Source organism: Onychomys torridus, chromosome 2, assembly GCF_903995425.1.
Source record: "Onychomys torridus chromosome 2, mOncTor1.1, whole genome shotgun sequence".
NCBI classification, from domain to species: domain Eukaryota; kingdom Metazoa; phylum Chordata; class Mammalia; order Rodentia; family Cricetidae; genus Onychomys; species Onychomys torridus.
The window spans coordinates 167,728,559-167,748,928 of NC_050444.1; the positions used below are offsets into that span (position 1 = coordinate 167,728,559).

The 20,370-nt window shown below is 44.9% G+C and overlaps 1 protein-coding gene, 1 long non-coding RNA gene and 1 pseudogene across 10 annotated transcripts in view; 1 reads left to right on the forward strand and 2 right to left on the reverse strand.

Moving 5' to 3' along the window:
* The first annotated feature begins 4,362 nt into the window (after nucleotides 1–4,362).
* LOC118578698 lies at nucleotides 4,363–11,147 on the forward strand. Its single transcript, XR_004944276.1, has 3 exons — nucleotides 4,363–5,107; nucleotides 6,516–6,583; nucleotides 10,934–11,147. It is a non-coding gene; the product is annotated as an uncharacterized LOC118578698 (long non-coding RNA).
* A 2,172-nt stretch (nucleotides 11,148–13,319) lies between these two features.
* LOC118578038 lies at nucleotides 13,320–14,500 on the reverse strand (annotated as a pseudogene).
* A 3,457-nt stretch (nucleotides 14,501–17,957) lies between these two features.
* The window catches only part of Agrn (agrin), a 33,039-nt gene continuing 30,626 nt past the window's right edge, over nucleotides 17,958–20,370 (reverse strand). For all 9 annotated transcript variants that reach the window (XM_036177219.1, XM_036177216.1, XM_036177215.1 and 6 more), the window contains 2 exons: nucleotides 20,100–20,203; nucleotides 17,958–19,827 (listed from right to left, as the gene is read on the reverse strand). In XM_036177219.1, coding sequence (XP_036033112.1) covers nucleotides 19,670–19,827; nucleotides 20,100–20,203 — 262 coding nt within the window. In that variant the 3' untranslated portion in view covers nucleotides 17,958–19,669. The remainder of the gene's footprint in view (nucleotides 19,828–20,099; nucleotides 20,204–20,370) is intronic.

The window sequence follows — 20,370 nt, forward strand, 5'->3', positions numbered from 1 at the left end:
CTGTGCCTTTGGCTAGGGCAGGGAGGAGGTTTAGGGAGGTCCTAGAGAATCTGGGTCCAGCTGTGGGGATAGGGGGACCCCAACACACCCCTGGCTCTAGTGCCAGTAGATACAGAACTGAGAACTTTACTGAAGGTACCACAAAGCCACAGACTACCTGTGATGGGGAAAAGTTCTTCCATGTCCCATGGCTAGTGACACTGCATCTTGTCACACATAGTGATGCACACAGGTGGAGCCACACTCATGTCCCTGGGAGGGCCAGGCATGTGAGAATGCCTATATGGTCACATGAGCATCTCACATGTGCCATCATTCCACAAGCCTTATCCACTGTGACCAAAACAATGCTGAATCATTCACAAGCACCGGATCCCAGACCACACTGAAGCATGTAGGGTTAAAGGGCAGACACAGGAAGCTGGGCTAAGGTGCAGGTCATTTCAAGCGCAGACTATCCCTATCCTTGTCGCTAAGGCCACACACAAGACCACACAGTGTCTGGAACTTTGTGGCACACACAGGTCCACATGCAGTCACGTGTCACAGTCCTGGAACCACATTTCAGCTGGGTAGTGCCAGGACACTGGGATCTCCAAATGCTCCTCCTACTGGAACCCAGGCTTATCTGGACTGAGGAACAGGCTCCTAGGATGCCTTCCACAGCTCCAGTCATGGTCAATCTGTGAGAGGCACCCCGGGTTTCTCTTGCCCCACCTGCAGCGCTCAGGTTCTTTTGGTACCCGTCCTGATCCCTGTTGAGACTCCCCAGTAGTGTACCTCTCAGGTGTGGGGCTGTGGCTGTCCCCAAAAGGTGCCATTCAAATAAATACTCTTGCTCCTCCCAGTGTTCACTCTGTAGAAGGGACCTGGTGCCAGTTCACCTTTGTACTCTGGCGCCTCCCCTCCCCACCCGTTCGCGCAGTCGCAGCTTCTGGCCTTGGATTACCGACGACGCATCAGGATGCAAGTCTTCCTGAGCCAGCCTCAATTTGAAAGGTGGCCGGCTCCCGTGTTACTGGTGGAGGTGGTCGTTGCTCAGCACCAAGTGGGTTCTTATTCCAGAAGTCAGTGTCTCAGTCCAACCCTGGGGACCAGAGAGCTGAGGGTGGGGTGGGGTGGCAGGCTATGTGGGCGTGGCCTAAATGGGGAGGTGCTGATCAGTGGAAGCAAGGAGGGACTAGATGCCAGGGTGGGGTCAGGGAGGAGGCGGAACCCAGAGAGGAACGTGGCTCTTTGGGGGAGTGGCCAGCGGGCAAAGGTGGATTGGTAGGATGGAAGAGGTGAGAGGCCTCTTATTAGTGGGGTTTGCGTTGTGCTGTTCACAAGTCTGTGTATGTAGTCGACCAGAACATTATATGCTGTTGGTACATCAAATACCCGTCCTATGAGAGCCACTGGCGGCTTGTTAGACCTATATGGATCCCTATGGCCCATTCCGGTCACACTTGAGATACACTACACACTACTGGCTTTGACTTGCCTCTGAACCAAGCTCATTTCCTCCAGGAAACTTAGGATGTCAGCAGGCTCCCGCTGGACTTCTTCAGTGGAGCCCACTGAAGCTCTACCAGTGCTTCCTAGGGCAGTGAGCTGGAGCCCCTGCTCGGCTGTGGAGTTCACAGATGAGAAACACGCATTGCTGGGACCCTCGTGGGTGGACACAGATGAGCAAAAAGGAATCACTTGGAGGGACTGATGATTCAGGATTAGAGTCAAACAGGAGAGGCAAGGAAATTCTTGGAGTGGGACAGAGACCCCAAGTGTTTTAGGTACCCAGGGAAGGAAAGGAAGGGCAAGATTGGTAACACTGAGTTCCATTTGGGAAAAGCCACTCTTAGGGACTTCTGAGGACCTACACTTTCTACTGCTTCCACCCTCGTTGCAGGAGGAGAGAATCTGCGCCTGGGAAGGAAATAGGCATCACTGAATACAAAAGCTGATACCAAAGCTGATTTGAATCAGGAAGGCCATGAGTGGGAGTGTAAGTGGAGCTGCTCTGGAGCTGGGCAGATCTAGGTCTGAAGTTGAGAACATGGTGTCTTATTTTGGCTTCTATTTATGTGATCAAACACCATAACAAAAAGCAACTTGGGGAGGAAAGGGATTATTCCAGTTTGCAGCTTATGGTGCATTATGAAGGGAAGTCAGGGCAGGAACTCAAGGCAGGAACCTGGTGGCAGGAACAGCATAGACCATGCAGGAATGCTGCTTATTGGCTTGTTCCCTATGGCTTGCTCAACTTTCTTTCTTCCTTCCTTCCTTTCTCTTCTTTCTTTCTTTCCTCCCTCCCTCTCTCCCTCCCTCCCTCCCTCCCTCCCTCCCTCCCTCCCTCCTCTTTCTTTCTGTCTCTCATTCATTCATTTTTTTTTGTTGTTGTTTTTGAGACAGGGTTTCTCTGTGTAACAGCTCTGACTGTCCTGGAAGTAGCTTTGTAGACCAGTCTGGCCTTGAACTCACAGGGATCCACCTGACTCTGTCTCCTGAGTGCTTGGATTACAGGCATACACCACCACCGCTAGACTGTCAGCTTGTTTTTTATGTTACTCAGGACCACCTGTCCAGGAACAGCACTACCCACAGTGGCCTAGGCGCTCCCACATCAATCAGGAAAATGCTCACACAGATTTACCTACTTGTGAATCTGGTGAGCAGCTGTAGGATAAAAGGGCCAAGGAAAGAACACCTTGACCTTGACTTTACCCTTGAACAGGGCCAAGAAAAAGAATCCCACCAATTCCTGAGCTTGCCCCAAGATCAGGCCACAAAAATTCCACCAATCCCAGGGTATCCTGGGATTGCTCTGCTCTCCCCTGCCAGAAACCCTATATAAAGCCCATCTTCGGCTCAGTTCTCTGCTGCTTCTCACTGGAGCAGAGGCAGCCACTCTCCTGTTTTTCCCTCTCAATAAAGCTTTCTCCTCAGAGCTATAATACTACAGGGGTATTTATTCAATTGAGGTTCTCTCTTGCCAAATGAATGTAGCTTTGTTGTACCCAGAGTCCCTGAAAGACTACCAAGAGACCAAATCCAATGCAAAAGCAAAGAGTCTTTGAATTGTTACTTGTTAATTCAGGACTCTCCATCCGCCTGACACAGCAGTAGAGCAGGAGAGACCCTGAGTAGCAATGGGGCAAGGTGTTTAAAGCATGGGGGGCTTGGGGTCTACAGATTACATAGGAACAGACTCAGGATTGGTTTATGCGAATGGCAAACATGTTAGTAACTTTTAATTGGCTAGGGTTAGTTGGGGGTTACAGTTATCCATTTGGGGGCAGGCCTGAACAAGTCCCAGGCTTTGCCTTGAGCTGCCATGGAGGCTGGCTGGCCTAGCATGTACTGACTGTGGGGGCTGACTCAGTGGCCCAAACTTTCACATTGACCTGTGCATGTAGCTCTAAGTTGGTGAGAGGTCCCAGACAGTAAACAATTGGCTGAACCTTGGGTGGTCAGAGTACATGCAGAAAGGGAACTACTGCAAGGACTGTGTCTTTTGTTCATGGCCCTCCCAGAAACTGAAATTGAGGTCTGATCTCTGAGAGAAGACTGAGCAACCTGTTATGGCTTCTGTTTGGTCCTTTCAGCTTGTGTCAATTGACAGAAAAAGAGAGAGAGAGAGAGAGAGAGAGAGAGAGAGAGAGAGAGAGAGAGAGAAAGAAGAAGAAGAAGAAGAAGAAGAAGAAGAAGAAGAAGAAGAAGAAGAAGAAGAAGAAGAAGAAGAAAGGGAGGGAAGGAAGGAAGGAAGAAACCAGAACACACGGCTTTTGTGAACTGAGAAGAGCCTAGGCTTAGATTGTGCAAAATATGTTAAGGGACATGGAAGCCACCAAATCCAGTAGAGTTAGATTGGGGACTCTTAGCTTAGGGCTTCCTCATGCTCAGCATAGACTTGAGAACTCTAACCGCATTGACCTATAACTGTTACCCACCAGGCTCACCTGGTCATTACTATATCTCAGTTCCTTCTGACCCCTGGATCTGGTACTCAGCCATGTTGCACAACCACCTTCAACTGCAAGTTACAGTTCTGGCCATTATTGGAAGCACTTGTTCTAGGAGACAGTACTTTACATTAGCTTGCCCATATGTTCTATGAGCTACACACATACACATGCAGTCACCCATTTCTCAGGGCCCTCTTTTATCCCTAGAAGCAAGGAGTAAAGGAGTTGGCATTCTTGCTGCCATAGTGTCTGTCTGAACAGATGGAATCTTCTGCATGGCCGCACTGATGTCTCATCTCTGAGGCTAGAGCCCATAGGTATATATCAATTTTTTTTTTTTAAGCTGAGGGCCGAACCCAGGGCCTTGTGCTTACTAGGCAAGTGCTCTACCACTGAGCTAAATCCCCAACCCCTGATATATATCAATTTATTAAGGGGTGTGATGGGGAAACAGTCTCACTAATAAAAAGCAAGGTAGATGTGCTGCAGATCGGCAGCTGATCCAGCTTCTGTTCTCAAGGCTGATGGGGACCAACTGCAATCTGCTTTCCGATGCCCAATCTCCTCACCCCAAGAGAAAGCATGACTCCCTCTCTCTCCCCTTAACTGGTCACATTTGCAGACCAGAAGCCACACCCAATGCTTGTACCCAAAAGCTATTGGTGGAATGAATTCCCACAATACATCTCTTCTTATCTAATATCCTTGGTCTCCTGTCCCAGCCCCAGAGGATAAGAGTCCAAGGTGGGCACTGATGAAGACCATCTCCAATTTTCTTCAGAAGCCCCATGGGGCCTTCCCATTAGGGTACTTAGGCTGATAGAGCTCCCTCATACCTCATGGCCTTACGAGGCTAGCAGGGAGAGACTGTGAAAGCTAGGAAGAAAGCTAGCTAGACAACATCCTGCATAGGGATGGGAAAAATTAAAATTGTCAATTCCTGAGGTGAACTCTGAATCCTGTGTCTCTGTCTACCATTACTCTACTTTCCAGGTCCCTGTGCTGCTCACTGCTAGAAAGAAGCTGTATCCACAGAGACTGATTGATGAATTAAAACTGCAGTACTGTGAAGAAACTGGAATGTTACAGGTCCGGAGACTAATTACTTTGTCGTGGGCTGCTTCTAGTTCTTTGGAACAACCATTCCTTGATAAGACAAAAAGGTAGATTATTGAATTTACTTTTAAAAGGCAACTACTAATTTTAAATATTTTACATTGGATTTGGTTTTTGTATATTGTATACAAATTATATATATTGATACAAATTTGAGATTGATTTTGTTGGGAAAATCTGTACATATATTGTAGCATGAATCTTAAAAGTTCTTATTAATAAAATCAAACCTGAGGCCAGGTATTGGGGTGAATGCTGGAAGATCAGAGAAGCAGAACAAGCCACAGTTTCCTCACCTCGCCAGTTCCTCAGCTGGTCTTGTTTCCTCAGACTGCAAGCTTCTGAGTCCTCATCCAAATGGCTCTCAGCTAAACTATGCTGCTCGAAAGCCTGAATGCTTAACCAGCCAAATGCTTCTAGTTTCTGGTCTTCACTCCCTGGGATTAAAGTGAAGAAGGCTCGATTTCTTGGGATTAAAGGCATGTGTCACCATGCCTGACTGTTTCCAATGTAGCCTTGAACTCACAGAGATCCAGAGGGATATCTGCCTCTGGAATGCTAGGATTAAAAGTGTGAGTGCCACTGCCTAACCTCTATGTTTAATATTATGGCTTTTCTGTTCTCTGACCCCAGATAAGTTTATTAGGGTGCACAATATTTTGGGGGACACAATACCACCACATTTCCCCTTTTTTGTCTAAAATTTAAAAGCTTATAACTAATACAAGAAAAATCATATCCAATACTTCTGATGTGCAATGGAATAGCACCTGAAACAGTTATTTTTGAAGAGTAACTTTCACTGTGGCAAAAGTTAGCCACTGGGCAAGAAAGTGCCCTTGCTTTGCCTGCTGACAAGGTAGGACAGCTCTTTAGAAAATCCTGCTTCACAGATGAGTCTCTCAGATATGCTAGGTTTATAGGCCAAAGATGGATGCCCCAACTTTGCAGAGGAACCTGGGGTGACTGTCTAGGCTATTTCTGTCATTTCTCACATTTTTTGAAAGTTGTTTGTTTGCACTTCCTCCTTACTCAGTTAATATTATTTCCTCCTTGGGTCTCTGAGGGAGTTGAAGATTAGATAGTTATAGTTACAGTTTTCCTTGTTAACAAATTCAGAAAAGAAACTCACTAAAGAGCTGTAAAGTATATAAGTTTGAAAAACATCAAAAGATAGTTTTTGGTTGGTAATACAAGTTAGGATAGAAAGCAAATTAGGTACAACATTTTGGACTCATCAAAATAGGATAAATTATGGAGTTTTGGGGTCTGAATCTGCCAAATGTTAATGGACTAGACACATCCCCCATCTCACTTCAACTGCTTCTCTGTTGAACCAGTGTTGCAATCTCTTGGGATGGGGGTTGTGGATAACTCTAAGAGCAAGGAGCAGTCCTTCTTAAAGGGGCCAGTTCTTGTTTTCCACACTGACCTGAATTGACCTTTCTTCGCTAGGAACTGGATGACCAAGGAAAAAGGGTCTCCATATACTACCAGGACACTTACACACAAACTTGAAACGAGTAAGTACCTGAGAACAAGGGGAATTCAGAAAGTGTTTGGAAATATCTCTTTACTTAACCATATTTTTGTTTTTGTATGAGATAGGGTGTCTCCCTGCTGTCCTGGAGCTCCCTATTTAGACCAGGCTGAATTTGTGGAACTCCTTCTGCCTCTGCCTCTGCCTCCCAAATGCTGGGACTAAAGTTGTGCACCATCACACTAGCTTCTTAATCATATGTTGAAGATAAAATGAATAAAGATGATTTAGATCAATACATGGACATTACTATTGAGCATAATCCATGGTTTACAAAAGACGGAACATTAGATGCTGAAAACTATCAGAGAATAAAAAGAACTATAAAATGAAAACATGAGCAAGGTGAATGGTTCCTGCAAAATTGTTTAGAATTGGAGTGCTGATGGTTTCGAGGCCCTGAGATAAGTCTAAGATGCCCTCCAGGGACCAACAAACTGCTGGGAAAATTAAAATTCCTTGTCCTCTCTCAACAGCCCAGCATGAAGTCTTTAGTTCAGAAAAAAAGTGACCAAGATAAAAATAAAAATAAAAAAAGAAGTTTGTTTTTGGTTTTGGGTTGTTTTTTGTTTTGTTTGGTTTTGGTTTTGGTTTTTTAAGACAGGGTTTCTCTGTGAAGTTTTGGTGTCTGTCCTGGATCTCTCTCCCTACACCAGGCTGGCCTCAAACTCATAGAGATCCACCTGACTCTGCCTCTCGAGTGCTGGGATTAAAGGCTTGTGCCACCGCCACCTGGCTGAAATATTATTTTTGAAGTCCAGAGAACAGCTGAAACAAGGTCATTCTAAGGAAGGGTTAAATCAGACTTCACAGGAGTGCCAGGACAGCCAGTGCTACACAAAGAAACCTTGTCCTGAAAAACAACAACAACAACAAAAAGTTTGTAAAATTTCATCTCTTTGCATGCACAATTCATGTGGGGCCTCCTTGTTCTATGGCAGACAATTCAGCAGCCCTGCCACCTGCTGCAGCAGCAGCAAATAAGCTCCCACTACCAGCTGATCCCAGGAAGCTGTCTGGCCATTCCTTCTATAGTGGAAGGGGTGGGGAAAGTTTGCTTTTACCTTAAAAACATTCTGGCAGTACCCTTGGATACAAAGGATAGATGTGTTGCTTGCTGATGATACACATTTAAAAGCTTTAAAAGTTGAATAACCCGAGTCTCTTAAATAAAAAAGTCTCAAAACTGAGGCTCAATAAGCTTCCAGCCCTCAATTGGTTAATAAAAAAACAAACAATGGAGCCTACCAACAGTCTCATCAACTGCCACAAGGGCTTTAAGTAAGTAAGTAAATAAATAAATAAAAATAAAAGTCCCTGATTTTAAGACACAGTTAGGGGCTTTTTTCCTAACAGACAAAAAATCTACAGAGACCTTTATGGACTTCATTAATTTTCTATAATAAGCTAAAAAAGACAGGATAATAAATAGATTGCTACCACCTTATTTCTTTCAATAATAAAAATACAAATTCTGACAAGGCCTCTAAATGTTTCAAATGTAAAACTCAGGTCTTGCCTTTTCCTAGCATTAATAGGCTTTGATAAGGAACAGAAGAAAAACAAAAGTGTAGGGACTATTTATTGCCACTAATTTCATAATCCTTTGGTTTTATTTTGACTCTTTAAAACTTTTTCATAAGGTATGAATATTGTGGTGTGTAGTTAGAGTTTTCCTGCCTGGTCCACAGTCAGGACAAATCTCTCTCACCCGTCAGTCCCACAGTCACTCAGACCCAACCAAGTAAGCACATAGAGTCTTATATTACTTATAAACTGTATGGCTGTGGCAGGCTTCTTGTTATTTACTTCTTTTATCTTAAATTAACCCATTTCTATTAATCTATACTTTGCCACTTAGTTTGTGGCTTACCTGTACCTTACATCTTGTCATGGCGGTGGCTGGCAGCGACTCTCCCCCAGCCTTCCACTTCCCAGAATTCTCCTCTCTCCTTGTCCCGCCTATACTTCCTGCCTGGCTACTGGCCAATCAGCATTTTATTTATACAGATCAATATCCACAGCAGTGGTGATATATTGTGTCCCCCAATATATTGTGCACCTCAATAATGCTTATCTGAGGATCAGAGGAAAAAGCCAGCCACTATATTAAACATAGAAGTCAGGCAATGATAGCACACACCTTTAATCTTAGCATTCTGGAGGCAGAGATTCATCTGGATCTCTGTGAGTTCAAGGCCATACTGAGGAACAGAGCCAGGCATGGTGACACAAGCCTTTAATCCCAGCACTGGGTGAGTAGAAAGAAATAGAATAAGAAGAGGGTATGACCTGATAGGGTTGGGCTTGAATCTTCACAGATGAGTGTGGCCTCATTCTTCTAAGATAGGAGGCAGGCTGTTCGAATTTGGTATCCTCTAAAACTTAAGAGGACTAGGTCCTGTTGGGATCAAAAGATCATCTTGAGTTGGTGGTATAAACGACTTGAGATGGGAAAGGTGAATCCAGTGAGGGATACCCTTAAGCTTAGCAGCAGTTACAGTAGTAAGGATTACCCTGAAGGGGCCTGTCCATTTTGGAGCAAGAGCAGGGGAATTGTGTCCTGGAGGAGAGAGGAGAACCAGGTCCCCAATGTTAATTGGAGAGGGAAGAGGACCTGGGAGAGGCTGAGGCAAATGATGCTGGGAGAATTTCCAAAGAAAGGTATGGAGATAGTGTTATAAAGGGATAAGGAGATGATCAGGGAGAGGTAATGGTTGAGACGTGAGACCAGGAGGCATAATCGACCATCCATACATGAGCTCAAAAGGGGAGATGAGGAGGGATTTTTTTGGAAGGGCTCTTAATCGCAGGAGAGCCAATGGTAGGAGTTTTATCCAATCAGTATGAAGCTCTTGGGAGAGTTTGTTCAGAATGTTTTTGAGGGAACAATTAGTTCATTCAACTTTGCCTGAAGACTGGGGATGGTAGGGAATATGGAAACGCCATGGGATATTAAGGGCTTTAGCTAGAGTTTGAGAGACTTAAGGAGTAAATGCAGGGCCATTATCTGATTGAGGGAGGTTGGGAAGATTGAGGGCTGGTAAGGTGAGGTTGGCTGTGGCTTTTCCTATTCTTCTGATTTCTCAGGTTTTAAGCCCAAAATCTGGCTCCAGGTTTTGTTTTTTATGAATAAGACCATTTAGCAATTCATCTACAGAATTCTCTCTCTCTCTCTCTCTCTCTCTCTCTCTCTCTCTTTCTTTCTCTCTCTCTCTCTCTCTTGGTTTTTTGAGATAGGGTTTCTCTGTGTAGCTTTGGAGCCTCTCCTAGAACTCACTCTGTAGCCCAGGCTGGCCTTGAACTCACAGAGATCTGCCTGACTCTGCCTCCCGAGTACTGGGATTAAAGGCATGCACCAGAGAGATGTCCCTGTTGTTAGGTAACATTTTACCCTTCTGGGGTCTATGATGGAGTTGAAGACTTGATAGTTATAATTATAGGTTTTCTTAGTTATGATAAAAAGGTAAATTAGATGTGAAACTTTAGACTCACCAAGATAAGATAGATAATAAAATTTTTCTAATTTTGTCAAATACAAATGGACTAGATATTGTAACTGTAATTATTACTTAATAACTGTTTTGCTGTATATAAACTTACTATGTTAAAGTTAAAACCTTTCATTTTAATTAGACAAAAGGGGAGAAATGTTGTGGAATCCTCTTGTACACTGTAAAGATTTGTCACTCAAATTTGTTTAATAAAATGCTGATTAACCAGTAGCCAGGCAGGAAGTAAAGGCGGGGTGAAAAAACTAAGAATGCTGGGAAGAAGGGTGGAGTCAGGAGTTGCCAGGCAGATGCAGAGGAAGCAATATGAGAATGCTGTACTGAGAAAAGGTACCAAGCCATGTGGTTAAACATAGATAAGAATTATGGGTTAATTTAAGTGTAAGAGCTAGTTAGTAATAAGCCTGAGCTATTGGCCAACTATTTACAATTAATATAAGCCTCTGCATCAATTATTTGGGAAGTGGCTGCCAGGTATTTGGGAGTTGCTAGAGGGACAGAAACTTCCACCTACAGGCTTCCTACTGAGATCGTAAACTCACAAACAGATTTCAGTGAAAAAACAAACTCAAAACTACCATGCTATTGTTACTGGCTTAAAGATTTTCACTTACCCTTTACAGAAGAAGGAGGAGGAGGAGTGAGGGAGGAGGAGGGAAGGAGGAAGAGCAAGAAGGAGGAGGAGGAGGAGGAGGAGGCAAGAAACAAGAAGTTTTATCCAACCTAATGGTTTTATTTAAACTCATTCAAATACCTAGCCAATGTCTAGGTCCCATTCCCTTCATAAATTGGAGCCTAGCCACCTGTGCTTTCTCTTACAGGCTTTTTCTGGATCCTAACAGGACTGGTAAAGCCATATTATGAACTGATGCCAGAATACAACAAAAGAGGGACACCTTCCTGAATTTCAACCACATGTAAACTTCATATCACTCCCTCTGCCCTGCCCTGCCCCCCCATGACAGGGTTTCTCTGTGTAATCCTCGTGTACTGGTGTAGCTGAAGAGCTTCTCTACAGGTGCCACCAAGCCCCCATGGTCCCACAACCCACTTGTAAAATAAACACACAGACACTTACATTATTTAAACTGCTTGGCCATTAGCTCAGGCCTACCATTGTCTAGCTTTTACTCTTATATTTAGCCCATTTCTATTAATCTATACTTTGCCACATGGCTTGTGGCTTACCAGTACTTTACATCTTGCTTTTCATGGCAGTGGCTGACAGTGTCTCTCTCCTAGCCTTTATTTCCCAGAATTCTCCTCCTCCTTGTCCCTATTTATTTTAACCAATCAGAGCAACACATTTGACATACAGAACATCCCACAGCACCCTGGCTGTTGCCTGCCTCTGTCTCCCAAGCTCTGGGATTAAAAGGTGTGCGCTATCACCATCTGGCTCTTCTTATCACTTCTTATTCTTACCCCATTTACCAAACTTTTCATTACACTAACACCGTATACCATATTTCATGTATTTTTTTGGTCACATTACTCAATGCATTAATAATGTAAGCAGGGGCATAGTGAAACACTGAAGTGGACCACTCCATGGGTAGCAGTACATGCCTTTAATCCCAGCACTTGGGAGGCAGAGGCAGGTGGATCTTTGAGTTTGAGATCCTGGTCTAAAGAGTAAGTTCCAAGACAGCCAGAGCTATATTGAGAAAGTCTGTCTTGAAAAACCATATATATGTATGTGTGTGTGTGTGTGTGTGTGTGTGTGTGTGTGTGTGTGTGTGTATAAAGCTATAAAGCAGTGATATACGGGGCTGGAGAGATGGCTCAGGGGTTAGGAGCACTGGCTGTTTTTCCAGAGGACCCAGGTTCAATTCCAGCACCCACATGACAGCTCACAACTGTCTGTAACTCCAGTTCCAGGGGATCTGGCACCTTTACACCAATGCACATAAAATAAAGTTAAATAAGTTATTTTTTTAAAAAAAGCAGTGATATACACAGCACAAAATAGTTCAGCAAGTTGCAGGAGTAACCTTTAATAATCAAAATGGACAGGCTGGAGAGATAGCTCAGAGGTTAAGAGCACTGACTGCTCTTCCAGAGGTTCTGAGTTCAATTCCCAACAACCACATAGTAGCTCACAACCATCTGTAATGAGATCTGGCACCCTCTTCTGTATACATAATAAATAAATACATCTTTAAAAAAATCAAAATGAGCCGGGCAGTGGTGGCACACGCCTTTAATCCCAGCACTCGGGAGGCAGAGCCAGGTGGATCTCTGTGAGTTCAAGGCCAGCCTGGGCTACAGAGAGAGTTCCAGGACAGCCAGAACTACACAGAGAAACCCTGTCTTGAAAAACAAAAACAAAACAAAACAAAACAAAAATCAAAATGGAAATGTGACATAAAAGGATGGGGTAAAATTCCCAATTTACTTCTACTTAAGCCGTTATGTAGCCAGGCACCAAACTTAGTGGTGCATACCTTTAATCCCAGAAATTGGGAGGCAGAGGCAAGGTAGCTTGGTCTACAGTGAATCCCAGGACAGTGAAGGCTACATAGTGAGTTCCTGTCTTGAAAAAAACAAACAAAAATGTCATGTAGCATCTTACAATGCCCTGTGGGTTGATGCATATATATGTATATGTGTATGGTCTACATATATGATACATTCTTTTCCACTCATGTACATACACAGAAAATTGTTTGTAGTTTGGTTTAGGACAATTCTAATGTGCCACTCTGAAGTGTGATCCTAATTAGTCTTATCAGTTAAAACCAGGAGTCAGATATCGGGGTAATAACCTGAAAGATCAGAGCAGCAGAGCAGCAGCCACTAGAAACTTCTTACCTCTATGAATCCTCAGACCAAATGGGTCTGAGATCTTGACTCCACCTCCTGATTAAAGGTGAGCCTCCCAAGTGCTGGGATTTAAGGTGTGAGCCACCACTGCCTGACCTCTATGGTTAAGTATTGGCTAGCTCCACCCTCTGATCTCCAGGCAAACTTTATTTGTCAGAACACAAACAAAATGTCACACACCACCACTCTGTTCAGTTATTTGAATCACATTTGGATCTGCTTTCTTCACAAAATAGGGGAGAGAGCAGGAACTAAGAAGGTTGGTTTGGTGTGACTGAGATTCCCTTTTTAACTATACACTGATGAGTAGTTTTCTTCTGTAGTAGTTCTGTGAAGGGCTGACTCAGTAGTTTTCTTGAGATTTGGTAATGTATCACACACTCAAGCTATACTGTAGGAGTAACTCTTACTTTGAAAATGATTTAAGAAATTTCCTGCCCCCATTTTACTGTCATGCCTTGGAGTGGCCAGCTGGTTACTCAGGCTCATATTGGGAGAATTCTTGGAAATATTCTCCATATTTCCTGAGCCTAAAGAGCCATTCATGTGATGGGTCTCTATCCTTCTAATCCATGGGATCATCTTACCCAGGGCATATTGGAAAATTAGTCTGTTAGGCCCAGAAGATACTCCATTCATTAAAGTGTACATGTTATCTCTAGAATTGGTTGGTTCTTCTGTGCTAGGTATGATGGGTGTTCCTGGTAGCTCTCTACATCCTGGAAGACCTACTTAATTCCCAAGAGACACTGAGGAATACGGTATTAAACTGGCATTTGTTGGGTTTGGCCAGGGTCTACCACCATCTGGACCCATGTTCATCCCATGCATTCCAGGGCCACCTTAAAGTATTCAGTAGGTTTCATCACATCTCCATTGTTCTGTGGTCCTAAAGGCATCGTTCTTGGAGGAGTCATTCTTTGCATTGGCCCATCCATGTTTGGATGTCCTTGTCGTGTGGGTCCATTCTGCTGGGGAGTAATGGCTGACTCATGGGACACCTCCAAGTACCTGATTAAGTACCCTCAAAGGGGGCCTTGGGCCTTCAGGATACCAAGATGACATAAAAGGTTGAAGAAACCCTGGTGGCATGGGACCTACTAGTATGACATCTCCTGGAGACATGTTTCTTAGCATGGGGCTGGGAACTGCTACAACACTATAATCATTCAAGACTTTTGTTTTGCTTGAGTACTCATAACAGTCTCTGGAGCTGCATAAATAGAGATCCCAACTTACAAACCACCAAGAATGTAATATTCCTGGTGGTTTACTCAATGTGATGCTCCCCCCCCCCCCATTTTATCTCTGATTAAAATGTATGGGCCAATTTCTGAGCTCCTACATGGAGCAGATATTCTTATACACATAGGAGTATCAATGTAAGTGCTAACTTCTCCCAGGCCTGGCTGTTGGATGGAATGGCACCAATGTCATGCTTGTCTTTGCTGTGTACACTTGGGCAAAAAGCAGCTCCCACTGTCACCCACCTGTCAAACCATCACAGCCTACCCTTGTTCATTCTTGATGTTAACCCAGAGTCCTATGTATCTGTCTACCATTGCCTCTCCAGGTCCCTTTGATGCTCAAGGGTGTGCTGGCTGCAATAATGGTGTTTAATCACAGCAATAGAAACCCTAACTAAGACAGAAATTGGTACCAGAATTGTGGTTTATTGCTGTAATAGACCTAATCATGTTTTGGGGAAGATTGTGGCTTCCAGAAAGGCCATTAAGTGTTTAGAACTCAATGAGCTGTTGTGGGAACCTAGAAAATGCTGACAGTATTACAGATGATGGAGACCCGTCAAGTGATATTTTGAATTAAGAATTTGTGAGACTGAAAAATCAGCTGTGATTAATAAGAGACCAACACCACTGGAGTAAAAATCTTTGCTTTGTTGGGACAATGGATGCTGGTCAGCTGGGACTGGAGAACTAACTATGATTAACAAGACATCATCACTGAGGCTGAATCTTCTGGGAAGTGTATCCTCAGAGTAGGCATACAGAGACTGTGGTCCAGAGGCAGCCAAAGCTGTATCTTATGCTGGTAATGTGTAAGAGTCTTCAAGGTGGTATTGAAGGCATGAAGGGATCATGGAGACCAGTAGAGACTTGGCATTGTGTGGCAGGGCTGGAGTCCCTGAAGAGAGGGTATAAGAGGCTATTGGTCAAAGTACAGCCCAGTTGCAGCAGCAAACCCTGGCATTTTGGAGATGCCAGTACTCTGGGATGTCTACCAACAGCAGGCATGGAGTGGAGCTGGTGTGCTGCAGTTGGCAGGCCTGAGAGGTGGAGCTAGATGCTCAGGTCCCTTGGAGCCCAGAGAATCATGAATGGGACCCAGATGTCAAACACTTAACTCTGTACACTACTGACACCCACAGTTGAGAGACTGAGGGTTTTTGTTGTTGTTGTTTTGGTTTGGTTTTGCTTTTGAGACAGGGTTTCTCTGTGTAGCCTCGGCTGTCCTGGAACTCGACCAGGCGGCTCTCAAATTCCCAGAGATCCACCTCCCTCTGCCCCCTGCCCCAAGTGCATATGCTACCACCCCCTTGCTAGACCTGGAGCTTTTAAAGATTTTCTTTGCGGGGATGGGGGATGGTGGGGGGTGGGGGTATGGGGTAGACACAGGATGGGACGGGATGTTAAGACAGTGTTTCTTTGTGTAACCTTGGCTGTCCTGGAACTTGCTCTGTAGACCAGGCTGGCCTCCTGAGTGCTGGGTTTAAAGAAAGTTTTTGTTTGTTTGTTTTTTTAAGTTTTAGTTTTACAGTGATTTTAGAAATGTAGAGACTTTGGATATTTAGAGATGGAACTTTTAAAGACTGTGGGACTTTTAAAAGTTTGAGTGTTTTATAGTCTGTGTGTGTGTGTGTGTGTGTGTGTGTGTGTGTGTGTGTGTGTGTGTGCTGCTATTAGATGTCCTTTGGTGCTGTAGTTACAGGCAACTATGAGCCCTCTGACATGGGTGCTGGTTACCAGACTCCAATCCTCTGGAAGAGCAGCAAGTGCTCTTAACCATTGATCCATCTTTCCACCTACCCCCTATTTTTTTTTTTTTTCTTTTTAAATAAGGTCTTATTATGTAGCTCTGGCTGTACTGGAACTCACTATGTAGACCCAGCCTTACCTTGCACTCACAGAGCTCTGCCTGTCTATGCCTCCCAAGTGCTGGAATTAAAGGCACTATGCCTGGCTATATCTCCATTTTTTATTTATGTTTTTAAATGTTTGTTTTGTATTTTTGAGGCAGGGTTTCTCTGTGTAGCTTTGGAGCCTTTCCTGGAACTCACTCTGTAGCCCAGGCTGGCCTTGAACTCACAGAGATCCACCTGCCTCTGCCTCCCGAATGCTGGTATTAAAGGCGTGCACCACCACCGCCTGGCTTGTGTTTGAATGTTTTGCCTGCATGTATGCATTAACACCATATGCATGCCTGGTGCCATCAGTATCAGAAGAGGGTATCTGATCCCCTGGAACTGGAGTTAAGGATGACTGTTAGCCATCATGTGGGGGCTAGGAACAGAACCCTGGTCCTGTGCAAGAGCAACAAGTGCTCTTAACTGTTGAGCCATCTCTCCAGCTCCTCTACCCTCAATCCCCTTTTTGGCAACAAGGACATAATAATATTTAATTCTGGCTAGCCTGGAACCTGATATGGAATTGGCCAGGCTGGCCTTGAACCAACAGAGATCTGCCTACTTCTGCTTCCTGAGAGTTGAGATTAAAGGTATGTGGTCCTAACTTTTGAATAAAGGAGGTATATAGAGTTCCAGACTTAAGAGAGTAAAGATGTAGCTTGGCTCTACATCTGGTGTGGCCCTTAACCTGCTGGCCACCCCCCTTGAACAATAAGCTTGATGAATACAGATTTCCCCTGCCCCTCACACTTGAGGCTCCTCCTTCTGTAATTATTAACCTTTCACCGTCCTGCTCCCAGCCTCAGATATCACATTCCCACATAGCCATGGAGAGTAAGTTCATTGTTATATTATTTTTCTCTCTTAGAAATCACTCAGGGGCGAGAACAATAGCTGGAGAGGTGACTCAGCAGTTAAGATTGCTAGATGCAGTGGTGACACATGCCTTTAGTTCCAGTAGTTGGGAGACAGAGGCAGACTGATCTCTGAGTTGGAAACCAGTCTGGTCTACAGACTAAGTTCCAGGGCAGCCAGGGCTACACAAACCCTGTCTCAAACAAACAAACAAACAAACAAACAAACAAAACAAAAACAAACCACACACACACAAAGTGCTGGCTGCTTCCAGAGAACCTGGGTTCAATTCCCAGCACCTCTATGTCAGCTTGCACTGTCTGTAACTCTTTTTTACAAGGGTTCTGGCACCATCACACAGACATACATGCAGACAAAGCACCAATACACATAAAATAAAAATAATTACTCAAAAGGGGGAGGGGCGTGGATGTTGTGGCACATGCCTTTAATTCCAGCACTTGGGTGGTAGAGGCAGGCATATCTCTGTGAATTCTAGGACAGCCAAGCTGTTACACAGAGAAGCCTTGCTTTGAACAACAAACCAAAAAAGAAAGAAAAAAAATCACCTAGCTTCATGTCACTCTCAAAGCAACCTACAAATTCACCAGCCACAGAAATATTTCTTAGAGAACTCCCCCATCTCCTGGTCTTCTAGGCTGGCTTTCTCTCTCAGTCTCCTTTACTTCCTAGTATAATACGGATGCCTTTAGTCCCAGCACTAGGGAGGCAGATCTGAGTTTGAGGCCAGCCTGGTCTACAGAGTGAGTTCCAGGATAGCCAGGGTGACAGAGAAACCCTGTCTTTAAACAAACAAAAGTTGCTGTGGTCATGATGTCTTCTCACAGCAATAGAACACTGACTAAGATGGGATGTTCTTCTATTAACACAAAATCAGAATACTTTTAAAGTCATGAGTTCAAGGAACTACTGAACCAGCTGCACAACCTCTTTTGTTTTTTGTTTTTTTCCTGCTCTTAGGGGGAGCCTCAATACTTTGAAGAGTTCCTACTTATATCTTTTTTTTGGGGGGGTGTGATTGTTTATAATTTCCTTCTCAGAGCTTCCTAGTTAGTGTCTTCCACCACACGCATCTGAGCCAGATAAAGGGGCTGTCTGCCTACTATTCTAGCTCATATATTTCCACCAAGGCACTGTCACCCCATTTTCTGGGTTTTGTCCTCAGTACAATCACTAGCTCCCTTCCTTATACTCAGATTAGTACATGTGCTCACAGAGAGATACACTGTAGCCTTGTTGCCCAAGGATATCGGCTTTTTAGTTAGCTTTCATACCCCCATCCTGCTTCCAGAAGTATGTACATTTACTATATAAGGCACCTCAGCCAAAAGGAGCTGTGGATTCCCAGTTCAGGTTCTACTTTCTCCATCCAGAGACAGGAGACTTTGAAGTCTGTGCCTCATGAAACTAAGCAAGAAGCCATCAGGCTGTTAAGTACAAACACAGTCCCTGTCTTAAAGTTTTCACACTTTATTTTATAGTATTTGACATAGACACATATTGGAGTTAGTAACAAGATACCATGCAGCTCCCTGCAGCCTTGGACCACCACAGCAGGAAAAAGGTCAGGCTGCCCCCATCCCAGATCTGTCTGGTCACTCTCCCAAGATGATTGTGCTGGACATTAAGGACAGGGAGTGGAGAAACAGATGGTTGCTGTAGTTTAAGGCATTTTTGGCTCTATAGCCACCTCTGCTAGCCACCCTGTACTTGCCCCTGGCTGGACATTGGGCAGATAACTGTCACTCAGACAAGGATAACTACCCTTACAATGGACCAACTGAGGGTTGCCCTCACATCAGACCAATTAATGGTTGCTGTGAGTTAAAACAGGAATAACAATACTTCCAGATCAGAAATCAAGTAAAATCAGTGCTTAAAGAATATGGTTAGAAGTCTGCTTAGATATCCTTTGAGAGATAGATACAGCTGGCTGCTCAGGCAGGCAGGCAATGGAGGTCAACCACATCACATAGTGACCCACTCCCTCTTAGAGACTCCTAAGTGGCCTGGTGTTTAGAGAAAGGATGGCTATGTCCAGAGTGGATGGGTAGGTGGGTAGGGCCAGCTGAGGGTCAGTCAAGACAACTTAGATGAAGCCTGGCTTGTTTCCAACACCCTGGGATAGGCAGACACATTTGGGGAAGTAAAATGATGCCCCGATATTAATAACTTTTCTAAATTACAGTATTGGTACAGGGAGCACTTGGGGTCCAGGCTAGCCTGGGATGAGGCTGGCCCTCAGCACATGCAGGAGAGCAGCTTAAGGACCTACAAAGGACCCAATGGTACTTGCTCTAATGAAGAGCCCCTTCAGCCCCAACAGCCCCCTCCTGTTCAGGGACACAGTTCTCATCCAATAAAGCATGAATAACATGGGAATAGAGCTTGCCAATGGGCCAGGAGACCCAAAAGACCAATACAAATGGACAGGTAGGGATGTACAGTGCAAGGGGCTGAGGCATGGTACCTTAGGCAGGGGAGTGTGTCCTAAGGCTGCCTTCAAAGCCAAGGGTTCTAGGTTGCCACGATCTACTTATGAGTCCCCCAGCACCACTTTGTTTCTGCAGCACAGCTGCCTGGACGGAAAGGAGGCCAGGCCAATAGTCCTTCTGGCCAACGTGCAGGCAAGAAAATCATATAAAAAAAGCAACAAGTTTACAAAAATAAAAATTACAGTAGGAAGGGTGGGAGCTCTGGTGGTGGTAGCTCAGGGAGTAGGGCAGGGCCTTAGCTCTGGTTTGGTGACAGCGTCCTCCAGCAGGTGCAGCCGGCGATGGCCCACTACCACATCCCGCAGACAGCCCACAAAACCTGTGCCATAGGCCTTGGGTAGAGCCTGCCCCACTGGCAGCTTCTGCAGGCCTCCTACAGGATAGACAGTAGATCAGCAAGCAGTAATGCCACCATATGAGGCCCACCAGCACCTGAATACCAGTGGGTACTACAATCACACATGAATGCAGATCTCTGTGGCCTAAGATCTGAAGGGTTAACGAAGAAGAGGGTCCTGCCCTGCCTGGCTAGCCCATCTGTTATCCAGATGGAGTTGATTTGGGTGTCAGCTCCAGGATAGTCTATCCCTCAGACAGTTTGGGAACCTTGGGTATCTCCTCCCCTGGCTACCTCCAAATACTCACCAAGCCAAAGGGCTCCATCTGTGTCCAGTTGTGTGGCACCCAACGGGGAAGAGCCAGTCACAGGGGCTTCATTGCCCACCTGAAGAGAACCTTCCCTCTGTTCCCTAGGGGATGGGTAGGGCAAAGCTGTCAAGAGCTCCCTCTCCCTCCTCTAGGACCTATGCCCCACATTTTCTCTATCACATGCCTTGTAGAGACCACACCCTGGGAATGATACTCTATGTTCTCCCAGGGGCCAGTGGCTGATTGCTTCTCCTGTCTTTTTGTTGCT